Source organism: Fusarium vanettenii (genome assembly GCF_000151355.1).
Source record: "Fusarium vanettenii 77-13-4 chromosome 1 genomic scaffold NECHAsca_1_chr1_3_0, whole genome shotgun sequence".
Lineage (NCBI taxonomy): Eukaryota > Fungi > Ascomycota > Sordariomycetes > Hypocreales > Nectriaceae > Fusarium > Fusarium vanettenii.
Genome location: NW_003315881.1, coordinates 1767566 through 1790687, shown reverse-complemented (window position 1 = coordinate 1790687; position 23122 = coordinate 1767566). Strand labels below are relative to the sequence as shown.

The window sequence follows — 23122 nt, the reverse complement described above, 5'->3', positions numbered from 1 at the left end:
ACTTGTGTTTCGTATTGCCTTGAACCCAAAAAAAGAACCGCAGGATCCTTTATGTGAGGCTGAGGCCGGCAAACCCAAAAATGACAATGAGGGTATTCAGGGATCTCTCTGGTTGTGAATGATGGCGAGAGTGTGTGGGAAAAAATCGAAAAGAGGCTGGTGGGAGAAGATGGGGCAATAATGGCACGGCATCGCATGGCATGGCATGGACCGCGGACGGGAAGCCGGAAACTTTTAGACGGCGAGCACGGGAAGTGACGGGAAGGGCAACAAGCTCAACGGCCGATGCTCACTTTGAGCAGCCAACGACAACAAGAGGGAGGGTGGAAACCAAACAGAGAAGCGCGCAACTGAACCTCCGTCCTGCTACTGCAACTGCTGCTACTACTGCTACCGCTACTGCAGTGCAGAATGCAGCGCAGGGCAGCGCACCGCGCAACGAACGACGACAAGGAGATGGACGGGACCATAAGCACTCACCACAGCAGTTGGAAAACAAGGTGTGCGTCCGTCTCCAGAAAAGAGGTATGGATGTGTACTACCCAGCGGGCGGATGTGTGTGGCCTAGGCTCTCGATAGGTAGGTAGGTGCTGATGACGGCCGGGGTGGTTTCCTGGTTGCGTCCTCTTTGGCGTGATACGCAGAGGAGACCAGTACGATTTATACAGGCAACGGGCGGTGGTGGAGGGATGGATGGATGATGGATGGATGGATGGCGTTGATGGATGCTGCACTCCAGATCTCGGGGGTCGTCTGCGGCCGAAACAAAAGAGGATAGGATTGTATGGGCTGGGTATAAAAGCAGAAAGCAGGGGCAAAACCCGACGACAACAGACTGCTACTTTGGGAAGCGTGATGGACTCATCAGCCGGCAGCTCGATGGGATGCGAGGACCTGCTATGGGTTTTGTACCTCACCGGGGCAGACACCCGGCATTTGTGCGTGTGGAGCACCAGCCAAGTACATACATCCATATCCATATCCATCGACGGCGATACCCAGGCTTGAAGAAACGCGGCCATGGAACAGGTCTCTCGGGGCTCACAGGGACCTCTTAGACGTGAGCTTCATGGGTGAGAGAGCCCGACCCACCTGGCCCGGCCATGGATGGGGCCGCCTCCGAAGAGAGCTCTACAAAGAACGGGAATGGGCTTGCTCGGGTTGCCCGTGGGTGTGCCGAGCGATATTTTATATGGGTGTGCATTTACAGTGGTGAGGAGGCGAGGATGAGCAGAAAGGTGAATGAGTGAGAGCCCAGGCAAGGAATGAGTGAGTGAGCAAGCAAGAAACCGTGTGAGTGAGCGTCCATTCATCAACGAACCACCCATCCATCGAGATGAATAAGAGCATCTCTAAGGTCTCCAGATCAGATGTGGGTGTGGAGGCGTAGGTCAGGCTTTGCAGGCCTCAGAAGAGCCAAGCACACCAGGCGAAAAAAAGGCTGAGAAGGGCTCAAGGCTCACCAGCCAACTTTAGTGCGAGGGGTGGTGTCGACGGATCACTACCCATCTCCCAGTGTCAACAATCAATCGACACGACCGTCATCGGATTGGCATGTGCGTAGTCATAGTAGCGGTGATGATGGCACCCAGCTAGATCTGTAACATGGACTCCATATCGCCATCGTGGTGGAAACAACAATACGTAACGGGGCCAGCGTCTCGCGAATGGACAACACTGAAAAAAAGCGAGATTTGTGGTAGCTACACCAACGACGGCGTTGATGAGATGCCATGCCAGATGCAAACCGACTGTGCCGCCGTCTAGTTACGGGCCTAGTCGTCCACACCAAGCAGGGGATTTTCCTCATGTGGCATCCGAGCTCGGCACAAGAAGAGGATTAACATGGCTACCCTTCTGCCATTCGTCGTGGTGAGCTCGTGTGAGCATCAAGATGGTCCGGCGTCACTTGACCGCCGCTCTATTCTGTACGGTCTGTACGGGCCTTGGGGTCTCTTGTTGCCCCTTCTCTACCCCATCAGGCCGTGATCTGATCTATCTGTGGGCGGTGCTTGTGCAATGAGGCCATCGTCGATGGCTGCGCTGCGTGCTCTGCGATGGTTTTGCTGCTCGCTGCCCAGAAAACCTGCCCACCATCCCGGCAACCCCACGCTCACAAGAGCGCGCCTAGCCAGTAACTGCCACTAGGTGGTGTCATGGCTTGAAGGGTTACCAGGGGGGAGGGACCATGGGAGGGTACGGGTTGGGAGCTGCTGGGGGGCAGAAGCAAGAAGGGGGGGGGGTTCATGGTGTCCCGGAACTGACACGCGAGCGGGCTCGATGAGAAAGGAAGCAACCATAGAAGACGACGGAGAAGAGGCATATGGATCCAGAGCATGAAGCATCCAGCAAGACGGCGTAGAAAAAAGCAAAGAAAATCCATGCCCAAGGAGCTTGTCACAGCCCTGGCAGACCGGCCGGGCTGGATCTAATCGCGGGAAGCCATGTGCCAAACTTGATACGCCCTATATCGGCACTGCACAGGTCCAGAAATGGAAGACGCCCTGCCCAACTGGCGTCCCTAGTAAGTCCAGTATCACTTCTCATTCAGAAACATCTCTCTGTCAAAGGGTTTAGCCTCGGGCGCTGCTGGACCGGCCCGGCCGCCTTCCCTTTCAAAGCCAAAAGCCCTCTCCTCTTTTGAGGTGACAGACAACCTAAGACGGGCAGGACAGCCCAGCCCAGGCCAAAGCTAAAAGTTCCAGACGTTGGGCACCAAGGGACGGACGCTATTTTTCTCTTGGGTCTGATGCCACGGCCACTGGGCTTCGTTTCTGCATCAGCCGAGAGCCACCGACGCAAATGGCAAGCTTCCTATTGCACGGTCTTTCTGGTGGGCCGTGGGGTAAAAAGAGCGCGTTAATGGGAGCGCGGTCACGGTCTACGGTACGTACCAGTCCAAGTACCGATGGCTGACGCCGAACAAGGCCGGACCTCCAATTGTCTGAGACTCCTACACTGCGCGCCCCGGATAAGTCTAATGGCTCTGAGACGACGCAACGTGCAACAGACGGCATTGACTGCTCCATATTGGCATCCAGTCTAGACAGCTCTCTGCCTCGAGCTTTGGCTCTGGAGCTACCGCCAGCCCCAGCTGTGCCTGAGCCATACATTGTACGCGCTACGGTGATCCATGGTCCATGGTCAATTCGCCTCACCTTGAACCGAGACTTCGTATCCCGTCCGGCTTCATCCTGGTGCCCGTCATCCATCGCGGCCTTCATCACCAGGGCAGCCACAGATTCAATGCTGCGTATTGACCTACCTAGGTAGGTAGGCGGATGTACGGGGTCCTCGGTAATGGATCTGGGATTTCTCGGATCTGAACTCAACCGAGCTGAGCTGAGCTGAGCTCTCCCCCCAAGCCCCCCAAGCTGTCAGGCATCTCTCACATCTCACGCAAGCTGAGCCGAGTATCACCGTGCCCCAAGTAGACTCGGCGCACCTCGGCCATCTCGACGATAGGATATCGCAGGCATCATGAAACTTGACAGCGGCATCCCGCCGCCAATGCCGCTATTTGATGATTGATGGACAACACCACTCTCCTCCCCCCCGCGCGCGGCTGCGATACCATCGTCGATATCACGTACCAAGCTGCTGCCATGGTCCGATTCGCAAGCAACATCTCGAGCCAAGAGATCCCTCCATTGACGGCTCTGGCTCTGGGTGGCTGGACTTGCACTGGACGCGCTCACGTTCCCACGCTCCCACATGTGCGCGTACATGATGCGTACGCACGCACGTCCGCACGCCCTCTCCCTGTCTGTCCTGTCCTACGTCTAACCACTAGGCTCAACAGCCTGATCTCACGGCTCCACTGTGCTTCATGGCCGCATATGGGCCGGCCATGGTGTCTACCTCGAGCTCTTTGTTTTGTCGGTGTGTTTCTCATGGGACCCGACCCGTCACGCGTGCGCGTCCTCTCCAGACTCCAGAGCGACCAGAGGAAAAAGTCAGGCTCCTCGTCTCCCTGCTTACCCCTGCTCCTGCTGACTAGCTCCTCTACGAACGGATCCTAGATGCTCTAGCGTCATGGCTTTGGGGTTTTGGAGCTCGGTGTGCGACTCGATCCATGCCTCGAACCCAGAGAACCCTTCACTTCCGGGCCCGCACCCGAAAGAAAACACCACACACAAAGAGTCGACCTGCAGATCGGCCCCGAATGCCCTCAATGAGTACGCTTGACGATGCGGTATAGGCTCAACTTGATGACTTGTTCCTCACTCCTCTTGTCGAAACTCACCGACTCGTCTTGTTTCCCCTTCATTTTAGCTAAACCGTCTGCTAACGACATCAGGCGCATCATCAAGACCCTCAATGCTCCTGTAAGAGGTGTGCGTTTATTTCTGTCACCACCTGGCCCCTTCGGATCATGTCCCGGCAGGGTCAGGTTGGGTCAACGGCCGGCGCCGTCCAAAACGGCCCAAGCTGCCATCACATCCAATCACTTTGGTGAGGCGAGCCGTCTCTGCTGCCCTGGCTGCCCAGAGGGCTGATCTTGGTTGGGTCCGCGCCGTTCTCGACATGCCCATGTGCTTCCAAGATTGCCTGTCCAAGCAACCAGGTAGCCAGGCTTGCTCCCTACGCGGTTCTCTTTGGCCATTTTCGGCCATCGAGTGGGCTGTGCTCTTTCTCTCGGGTCTTCTCGAACCCATCCTGTGGTTACCGAGAGCTGCGTCTTGTACATCCCCAGAGCCTCATCACATATCGAGGCCGGCCGCATTGACAAGAAGGGGCCTGCAGCTGCTCTCAATGGCTTCTTCATCACCGCACTAACATGATTACTCACAATCCTCTTGGTAGAGCGCCGCCCGAAGTCGTTGCCCAACAATCACAGTTCGTCCACTCATTGGCGAGCATTGCTGATACCGCCATTATGACTCTGACTCTCGGCCGCAATCGCTGGCCCCCACGCCGCCGACGCAGAACTTTGCCATGATCGGTCATGTCGGTTTCAAAGAGGCATCCAGTCTCTGGTTCCTGACCTGGTGCAGGCAGCATTGATCCCAATGACCCATGACGTCTATCTGGTATTATCTTGTCTGACCTACCTACGAGATATTCCGGCCAAGGCTGGATGTTTTGCAATGACGCAGCCTCGAAACCTCCGAAACTCTTTCCATAAACAGCAAGTCTGGTTTGGTATCAGGATGACTCGGACCCTGGACCCTGGACAGTCCCCAATCCCCTCCTACATCCTAGTGAGGATCCCCATGGCCCAGAACTCACTTACAACTGGGAGCTTCCATGTGAAAGCTGATGTCAATGGGGTCAGACCACCCTGGACCATACACAGGTCGAGCAACAACAGGATTCCCAGTCCCAGTGTCGCTAGGAGAGAGTTCACCCATGCCAAGAGGAAAAACTCGCGTTCCGAATATGCGGTCTGGGTATCCCTGACAAGAGTTCGGACCCGCGCCCACATGTGAAGGTGAAGAAATTTTCAGCATAACGATCCACCTGTCTGGAGATTACCATTTCCAAGCACTGTTCGAGAAAGCCTCGACGACGCCAGCCTTGACCAGGCAGTCGTCATGCGAGTTCGCGAGGCTGTGGACCGAAAGGCTGGAGGGGAGGATCAAACCCAAGAGAAGACCCTATTTTCGTTTGAGGATGATGCTTGACCTATAGTACTCCACCTCTTATTTCGACTCTTGAAACTTGGACGGATACCAACTGAAAACTACTCGAACCTGGACCGCAGGGATTCCAAGTTGGCCGGAAGATGCCATGGGGACATAGCCATGGAGACATAGAGTTGATCATGATACAGAAATCTTGGTCACCTGGAAAACGTCAACTGTGTGACCACCATGTCGCAGCCGGGGATCTGCAATGACGCCCACGGCATGTCGACGACGACTGGGCATGCTGTGCTTCTCTTGAAGGTCTAGACGGACGAGGCAGTCCTCAACAGGACTAGCCTTGGTCTGGCAAGTGCAATTACACTCCCAAATGGAGTTCTATTTGCGAATCTGAGACACCGTTCACGATACAAAAAGACATTGAAGCCACGGCGTCGAGATGGACGATGATGGACTGCAAGATCTGAAACTTTGCTTCTTGTCCACGGAAGCATGCACTCGGCAAACATGCAACCCAAGTTCGTAAAGCAGCCATCCATGATATCATCCGCATGATCCTCTCAGATCAAGTTACACCTGCAGGAAAGGTGGTTCCTGACATCTATCTTGGGGTGCAACACGAAGCTGGGCGTGGAAAGGTTCCATTCTTGGAAGCCACACTCTCTCTGACTGCAGCATCGGGGGTCCATCTTGCTCTCTCTCCTTCTCTGCAACATGATGTTGGGTCTCGACGTATACTACCCTATTGCTCAAGCCCAAGAAAAAAAGTCCGGCGGTGAAGGGCAGTGAGCAGTGCTCCGCCACATCTGGGGTCCAGGGATCCGGGTGACTGGAGAAGCTCCGTGGCCACTCGACCTCACAACTGGTCGTACTTCTGAAACAAGTGGCTTGCTAGGCTGGGGCAGTTTCCGATGTCAAAGACTGCCATGGAAGTAAGCGGGGGGATCCCCGACCTCTACGGGACAGGACGGACGACAGCCCCCCCGAGATCCAGCGATAGCTTTGCGGGACCTATTTGCGGACAGCAGGATCTTGCTCCATGTTTCAAAGGTACGATGCGGATGTGGATGTGGCTCCCGGAATATCGCTGTCTTCCATGCTGGTTACGAAGAGGTGAGCATGAGCCTCGCTTGCGCCGACGGGGGAGATTTTCCTTGACACCACATTCATTCAACATGACCATCCCATCACGACACTCGGACCGAGGTGTGGCCTGAGATTCCATGTGTTCTAGCCGTTCTGCCAGTCCAAGAGTCCATGGGGTTGGTTGCAGTGCCGCAATGGCCGGCCCGGTAATTGGTTGTGCACAAGGGACGCAACGTCAACTTGTCGATGAGCCACCTCGAACCGATTCCATAGAGATCCACGGATAGGGAGGAGAGGAGAGGCTGAAACCGACCAAGACTCACCAAAATAATATCGACAACTGTCGGTAAGGCCCAACGACAGACTAGATGGTTGGGCCTGGCTGTGGTATCGTTGTATTGCGCCGCGACCAAGATCTGTGCCATGGTGACTCGTGAGTCACCCACGATGGCTATTCGAGCCCATCTTCATCCCCTTGCCTGGAGTCGTCGAGATGGTCAACTCCATGGACTCGGTTTCGGTCGTCCAAGGGACGCTGCGGGACGAGACATTGATTCGTTGTCTTGCCGTCGCTGGGCAAAGGTCTATCATCGTACACCATCTCATATCCCAAGTCTCTCTTTGTTCGTGATCGTAACTCCTTGTGATGTGTGATGCTGCCTCTCACCAGATCGCCTGTGAACCTCTTCCCCACGAATCCCCCGCGTTGTTGCCTACCCTATCATCATGGCCCATCGCCCGTGTCCGTCCCTCGGTGACACAGAGAGGCTCGCTCTTGAACAACGACAAAGCTTCCCTTCGGTAGATACTCTCGACCTTTTCCCCCCAGTGCCGCATTGTGTGCCATGCAACCGAGACGCCGCCCCTTTCGCTTGGGGGCACGTACTTTCTTTTCCCACGCGAACACAAGACATGACACCCCTTCCCGTCGTCGCGGCCTCGGAGCAAAAAAAGAGAGAGACAGATATAATGCGACGACGGGGACGGGCTTCGGGCGCCGGAGAAAGGAGGGGAGGGGGAAAACTCCCTTCGCCGAAAGGAAAACATCGCGAGCCGAGAAGCGAAAACAAGGGGGAGAATCAAAAATACAAACGAATTGCCTTCCCCCCTTGGTGATCAAATCCCCCCCTTTTCAGTCCCCATCAAACGTGGGAAAAGGAGAATGATATCGAACGCTCGACGACAGACTGGCGGTTCTCAACATGAAGTTTGCCAACTTCCCCATCCTCATCCCTGCGTTTACAGCACAAGTATGTCTACGGCTTCGTGATATTAACCCCTTTTTATCTGACACTACGCGAACAGATCTACATCGACGCTCCCCTAGTCATAAACCCAGACCTCCTCAACATCCCCTTCGTCCCCAATCTCGGCACCCTCGTCTCCGAACCTGGCTACGAGCCCCCTCTCGAGGCCACCTTTGTCCACGGGAGCGACTTTCTGCGCCGCGACCCGGACGGCCAGAGAGTCCGCCTCGATGTCTCTAGCGTCGCGAGGGACTCGATGTCGGGCGCCATGCTTCGTTTCAGTTATAACGGTGTCGTCGGGGTGGCCGGTGATGAGGGCAGGGTCATCCGTGGGGACGGCAATGCTACTACCACGGGGTTTGGGAACGCCTGTGAGTTTGTCCTTCCCGTCAGCCTTGCGCTTTGAGATGCCACTTGAATACCTCATCCTTGCCATGTGTCTGTTGGTATACTCGTCAATCCCCTGGCTGATGTCCATAGTCGTCCAGGTTAGGTTCGAGACAAACGCTTCTGGCCTCAAGCCTCTCCAAGACAAGCTCTATGTAGGTTCCGGCAGATTCATCGTTGAGGAGAACCAGCCCATCATTGTCGAATACAAGATCAGCGAGGTGGGCGCGCAATGCAGTGAGCAGCCCGAGGGTGGTTGAGGCATTCATCTCTGATTTTGATATGCGTGTACGAACTTGTGTGAATGGCGTATGGGGACTGGGGGTTATAATCGTGGAATTTGGCCGCCATCTTTCTTTGCTGAGAGTCCTTGTTTCCAATGAGCGAAATCAATTCGTATTTGATCGAAGCAAGCCTCGAAGTGCTGATGATACAAAAAAGACGCAAAGCCGCCGGCCGGTTTGCGTGTTTCCTCCATCTTCCATCTCGCCTTCTACTGCCAAACTCCTATACGAAGCTCAAGCTTGTCGAGGCCCCGAAACTCCAATCCGCAGCTCTCTGTTCCTGCAGAAATATGCTTTGCCCTTCCTTCTTTCACTTCTGATCCTCCAAATGCCAGTCTCGATACATGGCTCCAAGATTGTACACATCTTCCCTGATCCGTTTGACGGATGCTCTGCTTCCTCCCGCTTCCCGTACGACCCCACCGCTACGGCTATGACAACGTGCGCCCTGGTTTATTGGCTCACGCCGGACAGCTGCAGAAGACGCTCGCCCGCCCGGAGATTGGCATACTCGTAAGCCTTGGACTCCGGTGGGAAGGTTCCGTTGGCCGCCCAGAGATCGATCAGAGGTTGCATGGGCTCAAGCTCAGCAGGCTTCAACATGTCCAGGGCAGTAGCCGTCAGCACAAAGTGAGAGAAGCAACTGTTGAGCTGCTTCTCAAGGTTGAGGTGGTAAAAGGGCTCGGTAAAGTGAGCCCAGTACAGATGGGCGTAGACGCGGAACATCTGTCGGAAGATCATCTGGCAAATGTCGACAAACTTGTCAGGGAAGCCCGATCGCTTGCCGATCCATTCGGGCTCACCGGGGTTGGTCAGCTGGGAGAGAGGTGTGGTGGTGATGGCGGAATTGTGTGAGTACGAGACTCCAGAGGGGTCGGTCGGGAAGATGTTGGTGTCGTCAATCTTGCCCGAGATCCATCGCTGCATCAGTGTCATGTACTCAGAGGCTGGAAGCTCGACGGGCTCCCTATTTCTGTTGAGCCAAGTGAAGGAGTGGTTCCTGGTAGTGTGAGTATATGTAATGAACCACCTAGGCAAATGACCACTTACGCTCCAGCCGACATGCGTGGGCAGGAAGTCGAGTTGCAGATGGAGCTTCCATCATCTTCCTTTTCATGAAGCACCCGGACAAAATTCCAGAGGTTGCGATAATGCTCAACAACTGTTGATATGAATTAGCATATGTAAAGAAGCGGTGTCACGTGAAGCAGCATACCCTGGTGCGCAATCCATTCACCCTGCTCAACAGTCTTGGGTCGAGCGCTGAGGGTCATGAAATTTCCCTTGACGATGTGCTTGGCATACTGGGCATTGAGCCAGAGGGGGAGAGGTCGAGGCAGGTGATAAGCAGAGATGAGGTCGTCGCTGGCCACGGCACCACTGGATTCATCCATGCCGATGGTCTGGGCGAGCGAAGGAGAGTTGGGCAGAGGAGGAACTTTCGGGGCCAGGCTCGCCGAGGATTGACTCCCTTGAGATGACGTCTCTGGAGGTGGCGGCTGGCTAGCAGTGGACGAGGTCGGGCTCTTTTGAGGGCCAGAGGGCTTAGCTGAGCCGCCTCGGAAACGGGCGTTACTATACAAGTCTTGTCAGTGCGAGACCAGAGAGTGAAGAGAAAACAAAGAGAGGCCGGATCAAGCTGGCATGGCAGAGTCAGGATGGGTTGAGGTGGCAGCACACTATGCTGAGACGGGTGCAGTTGGTTGAAACATTGCTAAGCCCGCCAACGACGGCTGCAGCAAAGCGCCTCGTTTGGAGAAGGCGGCCGTGGTTCCGTGGCGCCCTTGTTAGGGAGGCAAAGCCGCCATGATATATGGTCAGAGGCTCTGCGTCATGCCAAATCCTCGACATTGAGATTTGCAATATCGCCATCGATGGCTGATAAAGACTCCCATGCCTCGGAACAGTGTGAACGGCGACCGGGAACGCCTGGAACGGCGTCGGGCCGCTCATGGCCATGCTGAGAAAACATGTCTTGGATGTCGTACTAGGGAACCACATGGTGAGAGTTCGGTTGTGGACAGCCAGACCTGACCTCACTCAAACACTCGGTAGTTGCCCCGCGACGCCAGATAAGGACGGCATGATTGGCTTCGAGCCATCGTCAAGAAGGTTGAATGCATCAAACCCATGGATTGGCGATGTTGCACTTGCACAAGAAGTACGAGGCTGAGGTCAGCGGGCAATAACATTGCCTGTGCCTCTCACATCTCACTCGTTGATGTCTCTCTTCCTCTCTTCATGACATGCGTCAAACATGAGGCATGATGCAAGAAACCTCAGATAAAGCAGCAGCAAAACGCCCAGCGGAGACAAAGCAGACAGGACAAAGACTAGAGACAGAGACAAACAAAGAATGCTGGGTACTTACATGCCGGAAAAAAGATTCGACATGGTTGCAGTAGGTAAGGTAGGTTGGCAGAAAGGCGGGGTGAGAGGGAGCGTGAGAGGGAGACCGCAAGGGGTGCAGGTTGCAATGCAGTCGCTGGTTGTTGCCGTGCGAATCGAGGGCGTTGTCTTTTGCTGCTGTCGGAGGAGGGGAAGGCGCTATCAAAAGTCCTTCTTTCGCTGGACGAAGCTGCGCGATGTCAGGTTCAATATCGAATATCAAACAGCAGCGTCAGTTCGAGAAAGGGGGTTTTTGAGGTGTCGGTGTCGGCGTTGGTAAAGGTACAGCACTGCATGGAGCGGAGCGGAGCGGCTACGTACCCCGTAACTGCCCAAAAGGCGCCACACGCTAACGCGGGTCTTTCCCTCTGCTCCTGCTCCTGAGGTGGTCCTGGGTGGTCCCTCTGAACCTGAACCTCACTCAAAGCTCCCTTGCTCCTCCTGCGGCTGGCTTTGCAGGCCACCTGAGGCACGCTATTCTATTTTAGGGAACATAGGCGAGAAATCTGCTGCTCCTGAGGTTTGGTCGCGTTTGTTCTCCACTGACCCGCTGCTGCCCAGAGTGCGTGGCTGAGCTGTGGCTAGTGAATAGTCAGCCTCAGGCCTAGATCGCTAAATTATACTAAGACTAAAGCCTCGCGACTTCATACTCTCGCTTTGCGCGCCCAGCACCAGCTCGCCTTTTCCACCAACTCCATCTCTTACCGGGCACTTTACTTTCCCTGAAGCTCACATTGCAAAATGTCTGACTCAGAAGATCCCATTGACCCCATCGACGAGGGTGGCGATGACCTTTTCGGTGACGAGGGTGATGAGGATGTTGCGTCCACCAAGGAGCGCGTCCTCGACGACGATGACCTCGCTTCAGACCCCGAAGGAGATAGCTACGCGCGCTATCGTAATGACTATGACGATCAGATGCAGTTCCAGACAAGGGATCGAGTTGTCATGGGTGTCAAGACGTATCGGCATAGAATTCCGAAACCCAAGGATGGCGCGGTAAGTCTCGTCATGCGCCTCATCAAATACAGATCGCTAATCACCCCCTTAGCTTCGAGTAATGCGTATTCCCAAGTTTGTCAAGATAATGCCCGAAGAATACGACCCGGACACCTTCCAGCCGACCGAGTTCGATCTGGCCAACGCCAAGGCTCAACACCCCAAACACGTCGCTCGAGTTCGAAGAGATCACAGCACCGGCGAACTCAAGAGCAACACCAACATTTTCCGCTGGAGCGACGGATCCGTCACAATCTCTATTGGCGGCGAGCATTACGAAGTCCAGAAGAAGGCATTGGCTCCTTCAGCCGACAAGCCCTACAATGAAATCCACGACGGTCACTACTACGCTGCCGCGGCCGAACTGCACAGCAACCTTCTCATGACAGTTGGCCACATCACAGAGCAGTACAATGTCCGTCCCAACAAGGCTGTGGGTGACGATGCGTTGTCCATTCTGGCCGAGCGAATGGCACAAGCCAGCAAGCCTTCACAAGGCGGCGATATGATCATCCGAACCACCCGCGACCCAGAACTCCAAAAGAAGCAGGCCGAGCTGGCTGAGAAGGAGAGAATGAAGGCTCAGCGACGACGCGAGAATGCTGCGGCCAAGATGGACGGCGGCTATGGTCGATCTGGACGCGGAAACCTGTCTATTGGAGAACTTGAAGGAGGACGCCGATTTGGGTCATCCCGCAAGCGTGGTGCCCCCGGCTCATCCAGGCCCAAGCCACGGAGAGGCGAGTCCGAGTCGGACGAAGAACTTGCCGAGGCCGTTGGGCGACACGAGGGCTACGATCTCGACGACGGCTTTATCGTTGGCAGTGACGTTGAAGAGATGGACAGCCAGGCCGACGACGATGACGAAGAGGAGTTGCTGGACGAGGATGAGGACGAAAAGCCTCGTTCAAAGAGGCAGAGAACCCGAGACCGCAGCCCCGATGAGGATGCTGAGGGCAGTGATGTCGAACAGGTGGCTGGTAGAGCTCGTCGGAGGAATGTCATTGATGACGATGATGACTAGGAGGTGATTTTTATATCTTGTTTGGCGAAAGTTTCAAAGCTCCTAAAGATGATAGCTGCACAGGAGACGGTTTGTACTCTGATAATACATGATAATCTCGGATCTCTGGGTGACCCAAAGCCATCATTGGCTGTGTATCGGCAGCAACTCTTGGCTGGCGCATCGCGACAACTCGTGAGGATGTTCTGCATATCTGTAGCAGGGCTGGTTGATCCTTTTCGCGTATCTATATGTATCAATTGCATTATAGATGTCAAACTGAGCACATGCGCCATCGCCTGGCATGGGTATTATGGGCAAAATGCCGGAGATTGTCTGGAGTCTGGTGATCTCATTGGCAATCACATGCCTGAAATTAGCGTCCAGCTTCGCACTTTGTTGAAGGGCGGGGAGAGCTCCACGAACCCAACAACAACAGTTCAGTTCAACGAATACAACCATAAGCTTATCCTATAAAAACTTTGCTATCGCCTCTTGGTATCTAGGCTTGAAGCCCAAAAATAGTCTTGCATGTGGCATTGTTGCTCTCTCCCCATACGACCATGACCTAGTTAGATGCGCGTGATCCTCCTGCCGCGCTCGAACCGACCCCTTCGGCCCTCTTCGATGGTGCTTGTGATCGTCCCTCGGCAACGATAATGGGGGTAGTTGTCGCCGTCTGGGGTGTCGTCGTCGACGTTGCCAGCTTCTGGCAGAGGGTAACACCCCTTCCCCTTGGCCTGCGTATACCAGCATCCCGTCTCTGACCATGTCGCTGCAGAAGCTGCGCAGCTGGTACTCGCGCAAGAGCCCCGTCGAGCTGTGGTTAGACATCTTGCGCACTGCCGAGGCTTTCGAGGACTGGGAAGAAGCTGCACTACACCTGGACAATCTTCTTGGTCTTGATCTATGGTACTTGTTCTTGGTGATGCTTGTGCGACTGCTGCTAACACGTCGACAGGAGGAATAACCCGGCGTCCAAGTACTATGACTGGCGACTCATTGCAGAACGACTCGACTCCCTCGCGAGCGCCCGCGAAGATGGCAACTTTCAACAGCTCGTCAACCTCCTACGATCCGGTCTCGTAAGAAACCTGGGGAATATCACGTCGCCCAAACTATATAACCGATCGTTTGCCGGCACGAAATACCTTATCGATGAATACATTACACAGATCGCCGAGGCAGTCGAGGACATTCGCGCCCTCCCGACCAGTCCGTCGGCCATCCATGGAACTGGGCCGTCTCTGACGACGCAGATGAAGCTGGACTGCATCCATGACACGAGGCAGGCCTTTGGGAGGAGCACGCTGGTGCTACAGGGCGGTGCCATATTTGGCATGTGCCACTTGGGCGTCGTCAAGGCTCTGTTCTTGCGCGGCTTGCTCCCACGCATCATCACCGGCACAGCTACAGGCGCCCTGATCGCGGCCCTCGTCGCGGTCCATACAGAGGATGAATTGCCTGCTGTCTTGAGTGGTGATGGTATCGACCTGTCGGCGTTTGCGCCCAAGACTGGGACTGAGAATGGCAACGTTTCGAGTTTCCATTCACGATGGCAAACCCTACTTAGAAGGATCCGTCGCTTCTCGAAAGAGGGTTACTTCCTTGATGTCACTGTCCTGGAGGAGTGTGTGAGGGCCAACGTTGGCGATCTAACGTTTGAAGAGGCCTATAACCGCAGCAAGAGAGTCTTGAACATTACGGTAGCGACAGAGGGTCAAGGAGGTGTTCCCACGCTCCTCAATTACCTCACTGCGCCTAATGTGGTAGGTTGATGCCGTTGAGTCCCTGCTTCTGCCAATACTAACTTGTGTTAGTTGATCTGGACGGCTGCCGTGGCATCGAATGCGTCTTTGCCATCACTATATGGTCGTCGCAAGACAACTATGCTTTGCAAGGATGCTCAGGAGAACATTGTTCCTTGGGCGCCGGCCAACACAATCGACTTTCGACATTGGACGCACACGTCCTACTCTGACAGAGACTCGCCTCTTCGACGTATTGCTGAGCTATTCAACGTCAACCATTTTATCGTCAGCCAAGCTCGACCGTATCTCATTCCCTTTATCCAGTCCGACATGCATGGGCCGTCCCTTGTCGAAGCTAGGAGCAAGACGACTCAGGTGTCTGCCTTTCTGGTTCGTATGGTAGGGCTGGAAATAAGACACCGCCTGCGCCAGCTAGATACGTTGCGCCTACTGCCTGCAGGCATCCGCCGCTTTCTAGTCGACGAGCAAGTTCCGGCCGCTTCCATGGTGCTAGTGCCTGAGGTGACGGCGGGAGACTTTGTACGACTGCTGGAGACACCCACTCGGGAGACGCTCGATTATTGGATCCTGAGGGGCGAGAGAAGCGTGTGGCCAGCTGTGGCGGCCCTAAGGATCAGATGCGCTGTTGAGAATGAGCTAGACAGATCGTATCAGGTTGTGAGGAAATTCAAGGCCCCTGGTCTACGGCGAAAGGGAAGCATGGCGGCGAGTATGGAAGCCGAAAGGAGGGAACGCAACGGCGCGTTTGGGTCGATCGGCACAGACGTTGACGCAAGTTGAAAGAAGCTTCAGGAGTATTAACTAGGTAGCATTGTTTTCGTTTAGGGCATAACTGTACAGCAAGCAAGCATACTCTTGAATACGAACAGGTATGGGACAAAGGATGGGGTTCAAAAATGGCATTGTTCTGGGTCTTGGTTTCATAACTATTCTATCATTGTACTGCCTCTGATGTGATGCTATTAATCACTCTCGGGTTATACTCGAGTTCACTCGACATCATGTCAATGTGAACAATGAACCCTTCATATTTGGCGTTGTTACAACCCACCTACCTATCCATTCATCAACAAAGGTATAAGAGCCAATTGTTCCCGGCCTTTATTCACCACAAGCCAAGCAGCCATATTGCTACTCACAGGAAGTGTGAATATCACTTCAGAACTACATAAACCTAGCAAGGCAAGTACTGCTATCAAGTCATTACAGACACTCACCAACTTACCTCCAACTCACAATGGAGGGCCAGAAACTACAGAGAAACGTGGTCGAACCCGCAACGATACACAACTCCACCTTCATCCTCCTCCACGATCGCGGCTCCTCAGGGGCAGAGTTCCAGCGCGCCCTCTGCAACGCCCTCCTCCCCACCCTAATCCGCCAGGTCGCCCCAGGAACCCGGTTCATCTTCCCAGATGGCCCGTTCTCGGATCCCAATGGAGGACGAGACTGGTACCGCCTCGAGCACCCCCAGCTAGAGTGCGGCGAGGCGGCGAGCCTAGACCAGTGGAGGCACGTTATGTACGCAGCGGAGGAGGTCGATATGGTGGTTGAGGATGAAGCGCGACTCATCGGTAGGAAGAATGTCTTCCTTGGAGGCATCGGCAAGGGATGCGCCGTCGCCATGATGACGCTCCTCGAGATGGAGAAACCCATTGGAGGCTTCATCGGATTTGGGGGGTGGATGCCGTTTGTCAGAGACATGAAGGATGTTGCGACGCTGGGCAAGATCTTGACTCCTGATCCTCCCTTCTCCCAAAACAACCTACACAGCCAAGGCGGCATCGAAGACATGGCTCTTGGCCAGGGCAACGGCTTGGTTGACCCTCGCATGCTCAGCATACAAAACAACCAGCAGCAACAGCCCTTCCCACAAGCCGTCTCCCCAACTCCCGTGTTTGAGCTACCCAACCAGTCAGTAGAAGCACGGCACCAACGCGTGGCACACTTCCTCCGTCAATTCGAATGGACTGAACACGCCCGGGACAAGTACGAGAAGGAATTCAGCACGGCAACGCCCATCGTATTGATGCACTCGTCCAACGATGAGAAGGTCTCCCGCTCGCACGCAAAGGAAGCCCAGATGATGCTATTTCAGCTAGGTTACCATGTGAAGCTGGGGGAGTCGAACACCGGCCACACCATAACCAGGGAGGTGCTGCGATGGTTGATTTCGACCCTGCTCGAGGTATTGCCCTTCTCATACGAAGCTTTGAGATCTGACCTCATGCGTTTCATAATGAGCTCGGTCATGTGAGTCACCCTCCATGAGGGATAAACATGATTTAACCGCGCTGTAGTAGACGCCGGGCGAGAGATTCGTCATATTGGGCGGTAGTGGGCGATCCTTGAGGGGAGAAGACCAGGTCCAGTTGAATGCTGCATGTAAGACGAGAGCTTTGTGGTTGGAATTGGCCAACCAAGTCGACGATGATGTACTGCATCACGTGTACGCGGTATTAACCAGGGGTTTGGGTAGGATAATAGACAGCGATTGACTCATAGACGCGCGAATAATAGAGAATGTATCGGAGTATCGGAATGGTGGCTTGTTGGATGTCTGTGAAACAACGGTGCAGCAGGACTCAGTGACAGTCCTGGGGATCCTACCTACTGTAAGGAGTTAGATTCCAGTTTTTCCAACTGATCGCTTTCTTATTGGGTAGGACACGACATCCTATGTCGTAGAACAGTGTAACAAAGGTTGTCGAGTCCTGGGTGCGTCATTCTGAGGTGGCGAAACACGTATTGATATCCCCTCACAGCTACGGGATGGGGAAAGAGAAAACAAACCTAATAGGCGATAACCATAAGGGTTCACCTGTCAGTTCCCCTCCGTGTGGTTCATGCCTGTCGGCCATTGCCTGATTGGGGACCGATTGAGGCTCAAAAACGACTTCCTCGTGACAGCATCTCGGACGTTGGGTCGTTGCCAAGCCAGCCAACACCAACAGATGCCCAATGTAAGTGCTTACCGCGAATTAATCTGCCGATGGAAGACGCGTTGATGCCGAGTTTTTCCGCATTCCTAATTTTTGTTGATTCGTAATATCATGTCAACAGAGTGAACGAACGAGTCGTGTTGGTCGTGTTGGCTGAGCGAGAGCTGACCAGCCCTACGGGGCGTCGGGTGTCGACGTCATTGCTATCGCGAGCATTTCGTCATCCCAAAGATACGGAGTAGAGATGCCCAATTCTTTCTTGCGTGGGTTTGTCGGTCCTCGGATGAGTCGAGGGCACGTCGTTCATGCTGGAATCTTTGGGGAACCTTTCAAATCAACCCCGCGTGGTGTCCAACAGAGTGCCCTCCGTTGCCAACCCCTTGCTTCACAGCAGTAAGACCGAGGAAGCGAGTTGCACAGCGCAGCACGGCACGGCACAGCACATGCGACGGATGGCGCCAACCAACGACGTGGATGTTGACATCGCGGGGATAATGTCTTGATCAGTGACATGCTGTAGCTGTTCCATCTGACCGGGCGCTCGGAGAAAGAAAGAGTGAGGCGAGAGCGCTAGGGGAGCTCTGGCAGGTGAATGATAGCTCCGTTCGCCTTGACGTTCTAAGGCCAAACCGGTATAGAGGAGGCTCTGTATGTAAAAGTCACGCCACTATGAGCTGCGACCAAGACCATTCCCCAGAGTTGAGCTCCGGATTCGCTCCGCAAGTTCCAATGCAGGGTCTTTGGGTTATCATATTGGTCTGCGATTAGCGAGAGCGCCGCACTCCGTTGGCTCCAGGGCCGGTGACTGTCATCGCGTCGGTCCCGAGACCGGCCTGAGATGGATGTCGTCTGTTGGTGGTGGAAGTTGATGGGCTGCCACGTCGCTGCTGGTTGGCCATTCTGATCATGTCGGGCCAAGTAGGGAAAGAGAAGGAGGAGGGTTGGCTGCGTCAGTGTGCTGCAACATGTGCATTCGGAGAGTTCAAAAAGACCAACTTCACCCTCCTTTCCTCTCCTTTCTTCTCTCTCCTACCTTTCTTCAACAACCAAAATTTGAGAATGATTAGACTTCTCTACTCATTCTACCATTACAGAATTATCTGGACATCATCAACCCCTCCACTCTTGTCGGTGCTTGGGCTTGTTGTGCCGCAGCCACCCTGATCACCCACCCATCAAGAACGCCACTGCACTTCTGTGCCGAACCAACACAGAACATCAAACCTCTGTCGATCATTCTCCAGCCCTCCCTCTGCCGTTGATCAAACACATCTCAACATCTCAACTCAAACCCGTAGCCATGGACTCTGCAAATATCAATCAGAGCAACATCTTCGAGCCCACCTCGTCGGCCTCCTCCTCCATCATCCTTGATAACCTCGAGATGTCAGAGTCCGTGTATAGAGACAAAGTCAACGGCTTTGGCGTCGGCTTTGGCCACGAGCTTCCACCACCTCCAACCTCGGGCCTCAATATGTCAATGATACATGAGCCCACGCCCGCTCCTGAACCCCTTCAACATCAAGACATTATGGACGAGGGCTGGACCATTGTTCTCGGCGCCTCCACACCGGCCGGCTCCGAGACGACCCGCCCCGCCTCCGTCTCCGTCAACGGCTCCGTCCATGACCTCACGGCCTCCAACGTCCTCCGCCTCGATATGGAGAACAACGGTCCCGAGGGGTCCCATCCGAGTGTCATGAGCCCCGGCTATCACCCCAAGAGGTCCAACACCCGGGCCACAGACATGTCCCCTCCGGATCTCTCTGAAACCTACAGTCCGGCCGCCGCTTGTGACGCGGACGGTCTCTGCGAAATCGGTGCATGGGCTGACATGGCGATACCTGCTGGGATCCTCGCCAAGAATCGACGACAGATGATGAAGTAAAAAGTGCTCTTCCTCATCTCCCACATCAGCGAGGATCCCATGGTGAAGAGAAAGGACGGCAATGTCGTCAGGTAGACAGGATGAAGTCCGTGAGCCGGAAGGATTCTTTAGAGCTGCTGTCACGCGCGGCTCCACGTTTCACTTACATGATTCTCTTTTGCACAGATGACAGAAGGTGCTTTCATTCACTGCATATTCTTTTGCGTCTCTCTCCACTTTGCGTTTTTTCATTGTTGGTCGGATTTTTTACACTATACGAAAGATACCCAAGACACTGACAGAGATTGTTCAACCACAGATGGAATGTTAGGAATGGAATGTATATCATGGATCACAGGACTTGTACTTAAGGGAGGCAGCATGGAGTTAGATGACATCAAATTGAATCAATTCGTGGCAAATCAAATGTTGAAACAAGACTGTCCCACAACCTCTCTCCGTTTCTCAAACATGCAAGAAAACGATCGACAATGATCCGATCCAGTCCCAGTCGCCAAATCCCTTGCCCCCCATCTCTTGTTTCCCCAGCACCTTTTCTGCGGCCGTCTCCCGAATCTCGCTGGCCAGGCCTGTGGGTTGCATATCCGAGCCCTGTCGCACGCGAGTGCCCCATGCCATGTCCCCTTGTGCTCATCCTTCCACGGTCCTGGTGTTTGACCTAGAGAGCCTCTAATTACCGCTCTGGAAGGTGACATCTTTTGTTCTTGTTAATGTTGCACGACGATCCATCAAACAGAATCGGATCATCGCCCACATAGACGATCCTTTCATGCATCGAGTAAACGCGACCGAGATGATCAAAAAAGCCCTGGCCATCTCCCAAACCGCCAAGCCCCATCTCAAAACACATGGTACATCATGGATCTACCCAGCAGGGCAGTGCAGCCAAATCCTTTCCCCCCTCGGTTGCATGCCTGCCGGCCTACCAACCGAACGAGCCTGATCTTCATTCGTCCTGTCGAAAAAATCGTTATTCTGAAACACTAATTGGGCCGCGGCCGAGCAGGGCAGATCATATGGTACCTGCGTGTGCGACCTGTAATGACCAACAGGAAATGCAGACGACTGACAAGGGCATAACTGCGTCTTGTCCACGGCCAAGGATCATGTAAGGAATTCAAGACGAAGGAGCAAACGTCCTACGTAATTCATCCACGACAAGATGAAGCCGTTATCCGCCAAAGCACGAACCACTGTGATACACAACACAGCACCTGACATCACATCACACAAGGGACAAGCGATGGAAACATTTGTAGCAGGGTAGACCAACATTGAGTCCAATTGAGTTCTAAAATACCTGGCGCTCATAACACTCAGAGAAGCCGCCACAGGCGGCTTCTTCAGGGGAACCGCCGGCCGCAGACGCCTCGTGGGGTAACCGAAAAGAAATCAAAGGAGGCATCATTAAAGAAGATTATACACCGAAAGTCGAAACTCATCAACCCGCTCTTCTCCCTTGCGCTAATGCATAAACATCATGCCCATATCTTAGTTCAGATAAACCATGGCCATAACGGCACCGGCAATCAGAGCCAGGGATGAGGTCATGCGAGCGGCACCGCTCTCAGGGACAGTGGTGGCACTGCCAGTGGCAGCAGCCGAGGTCTCAGCAGCAGTGGACTCTGATCCTAGCAGGATATATTAGCACAGTCCGTTACATCTGGAGTTAAATGAACTTACCCCCAGTAGAGCTGGCACCGGTGGAGGTGGCCTTCTTGGTGGTAGGGATGGGAGTGGTAGCATTCTTAGTGGCAATGGGAGTGTGGATGGTGGTGTGCTCCTCGGTGGTGGTCTTCTCCTTGGTAGAGATAAGAGGCTTGGAAACAGTGGTGAGGGTGGTGGCCTCGGTGGTAGCGGGGGCAGAAGTCTCCTCAGCAGAGGTGGTCTCAGCAGCGGAGGTCTCAGCGGCAGAGGTCTCGGCCTCGGTCTTGGAGGGAAGGGTGCCAGTGCCCTCGTAGGCGAACTGTCCGGAGTAGTTGATGGTACCGTCCTCGTTGTTCTTAATCTTGAAGTTGTAGGTGTCGGAAGGCAGGTTGCCGGGGGTGAAGGTGAAAGAGTCGCCCTCAGCGGTGGCTGTTTGCTTGTTAGGGACGCCCTCGCGCAAATTGATTTCATGAAAACTTACCAGTCAGGACCTCAACATCCTTGGTGTCAGTGGACTTGCCGTTCTGGAGGGTGATGGTGCAGCCACCCTCGCAGCCGGAGTACTTGATGGTGAAAGGCTTGCCCTCCTGGACGTCGAACTTGCTGTTGAGGAAAGCGGGCTGAGCCAGGGCCACGGAGGCGAAGGCAGCAATGGTAGCGAAAGTGTACTTCATTTTGAAGGTTGGGTGGTTTGTGTTTTGAAAGAGTGACTAAAATTACTGTCGCAGATGTCAGTAAATAGTCTTGTTTTGATGTCTGATAATGAGCAAAGGGCGAGCGAAGCCGTTAAATAGTGTTGATGTTGTTGCTATGGTGTTGACAATCATGTGGGGTCTGGCTGTGTTTGGTTTGAGAGTTTGGAAGAAGTGATTCAGGCACCCGACACTTTCGACGTTGCTCGGCGACTGATCCGTGGCGGCAGCTGTTCCCCAGTTGCAACTCTCACTGGAATGAACGTTGAAGTTTCGACTGGTTGGCGGTTGACTTCCATCGTGAACGGGTGTGTGCCGATTGCCAGTGTCGGGCCGGTGCCAGTGATGTGCAGGTGCAAGCAAGGGAAGGGCAGATCCGACTATGAAAGGAAGTCTCAAGACTATCGACTTACATTAGGTAGTAAAGAACAACGAGGTTGTAGTTGACGAAGGGCGACGTTGATGGAGAACAAGAGAGAAGGAATCGAAAGGGAAGGGGAGGGAGAGATATTATAAAGGGCAACGGAGCAGCGGCAATGGATCATAGAGCACACTCACTCCTCCATCAAAGGGGGGACAGACAAATTGGTGGCCCCCGGCAAGGAAAGACAGTGGGAGTCACTTTCCTTCTGGTTGGGGTGTGTGATGTGTGAGGCGTGCAAAAGAGGCGTCTGTGGAGGTGGACGACGACGATGGTTCTTTCCCCCCTTCCCTTCCCTTCCTTCCTTCGCTTGGGGCCTCTGGCTTGCCGTTTGCAACTTCCTTGTCCTGGCCCGGTCCAACTTGCCAATGGCCATCGCCCGGCTCATGCCACACCTGCCTACCTGGGTAGGGAGGCAACTGGCCAATGCTTCGGTACAGCGTCCGTCCTATCCTTGGCCAGCTCACTTTCGCTAGAAACCCTTTCATCATCACATTCCTCCAACAGGCCGGCCAGCCACGGTCCCCCGAGCCCCCGAACCAGAACGGACGATATCAAACCCTTGCTGGGGAAATTAGTGAGCCCCAGTCTAGCATGCATGCGCTATGCCTGTTATGGATCAAGCTCCAAGCTTGCTGCGGGCGTGGTCCAGGGACACCCCAGCCGCAGGACCAGCTAACGACCTGTAGGGTTGCTGTGCCTGGCAGCCAAAAAGTGGCACGCGCCCGGCCAGAGGGCCCACGACATCCGACACCACCCACAGGCTGCGCAGAGCACG

At 54.4% G+C, this 23122-nt stretch overlaps 7 protein-coding genes across 7 annotated transcripts; 5 read left to right on the top strand and 2 right to left on the bottom strand.

Moving 5' to 3' along the window:
• Positions 1–7876: 7876 nt before the first annotated feature.
• Positions 7877–8568, top strand: NECHADRAFT_74885 (uncharacterized protein; the record flags this gene model as incomplete). Its single annotated transcript, XM_003054257.1, has 3 exons — positions 7877–7924; positions 7980–8292; positions 8402–8568. 3 exons carry the CDS (start codon positions 7877–7879, stop codon positions 8566–8568), a joined length of 528 nt encoding a protein of 175 aa, XP_003054303.1.
• Positions 8569–8709: 141 nt separating this feature from the next.
• On the bottom strand, positions 8710–10304 carry NECHADRAFT_103149 (uncharacterized protein; the record flags this gene model as incomplete). The annotated part of the gene is made up of 4 exons (XM_003053541.1): positions 8710–9592; positions 9643–9754; positions 9809–10044; positions 10273–10304. 4 exons carry the CDS (start codon positions 10302–10304, stop codon positions 9046–9048), a joined length of 927 nt encoding a protein of 308 aa, XP_003053587.1. The 3' UTR covers positions 8710–9045.
• A 1417-nt stretch (positions 10305–11721) lies between these two features.
• On the top strand, positions 11722–13003 carry PAFB2101 (uncharacterized protein; the record flags this gene model as incomplete). Its single annotated transcript, XM_003054256.1, has 2 exons — positions 11722–11979; positions 12032–13003. 2 exons carry the CDS (start codon positions 11722–11724, stop codon positions 13001–13003), a joined length of 1230 nt encoding a protein of 409 aa, XP_003054302.1.
• A 748-nt stretch (positions 13004–13751) lies between these two features.
• NECHADRAFT_98817 (uncharacterized protein) lies at positions 13752–15698 on the top strand (the record flags this gene model as incomplete). The annotated part of the gene is made up of 3 exons (XM_003054255.1): positions 13752–13894; positions 13944–14751; positions 14803–15698. The coding sequence occupies 3 exons, from the start codon at positions 13752–13754 to the stop codon at positions 15532–15534; spliced, it is 1683 nt and encodes a 560-aa protein (XP_003054301.1). The 3' UTR covers positions 15535–15698.
• Positions 15699–15991: 293 nt separating this feature from the next.
• Positions 15992–17106, top strand: NECHADRAFT_74881 (uncharacterized protein; the record flags this gene model as incomplete). Its single annotated transcript, XM_003054254.1, has 2 exons — positions 15992–17007; positions 17055–17106. The coding sequence occupies 2 exons, from the start codon at positions 15992–15994 to the stop codon at positions 17104–17106; spliced, it is 1068 nt and encodes a 355-aa protein (XP_003054300.1).
• Positions 17107–18996: 1890 nt separating this feature from the next.
• NECHADRAFT_74880 (uncharacterized protein) lies at positions 18997–19584 on the top strand (the record flags this gene model as incomplete). The annotated part of the gene is made up of 1 exon (XM_003054253.1): positions 18997–19584. One exon carries the CDS (start codon positions 18997–18999, stop codon positions 19582–19584), a length of 588 nt encoding a protein of 195 aa, XP_003054299.1.
• A 1279-nt stretch (positions 19585–20863) lies between these two features.
• Positions 20864–22369, bottom strand: NECHADRAFT_102374 (uncharacterized protein). The gene is made up of 4 exons (XM_003053540.1): positions 22337–22369; positions 21713–21950; positions 21268–21660; positions 20864–21215 (listed from the first exon to the last, which is right to left on the bottom strand). Exons 2-4 carry the CDS (start codon positions 21903–21905, stop codon positions 21076–21078), a joined length of 726 nt encoding a protein of 241 aa, XP_003053586.1. The 5' UTR covers positions 21906–21950; positions 22337–22369; the 3' UTR covers positions 20864–21075.
• Positions 22370–23122: the final 753 nt, after the last annotated feature.

Excerpts from the sequence above, each read along its gene's own strand:
- NECHADRAFT_102374 (XM_003053540.1), bottom strand. The coding sequence starts at position 21,905 with ATGAAGTACACTTTCGCTACCATTGCTGCCTTCGCCTCCGTGGCCCTG. Across the intron at positions 21,661-21,712 it reads GGATGTTGAGGTCCTGACTG|CCACCGCTGAGGGCGACTCT; the intron begins GTAAGTTTTCAT and ends ACAAGCAAACAG. Across the intron at positions 21,216-21,267 it reads CGGTGCCAGCTCTACTGGGG|GATCAGAGTCCACTGCTGCT; the intron begins GTAAGTTCATTT and ends ATATCCTGCTAG.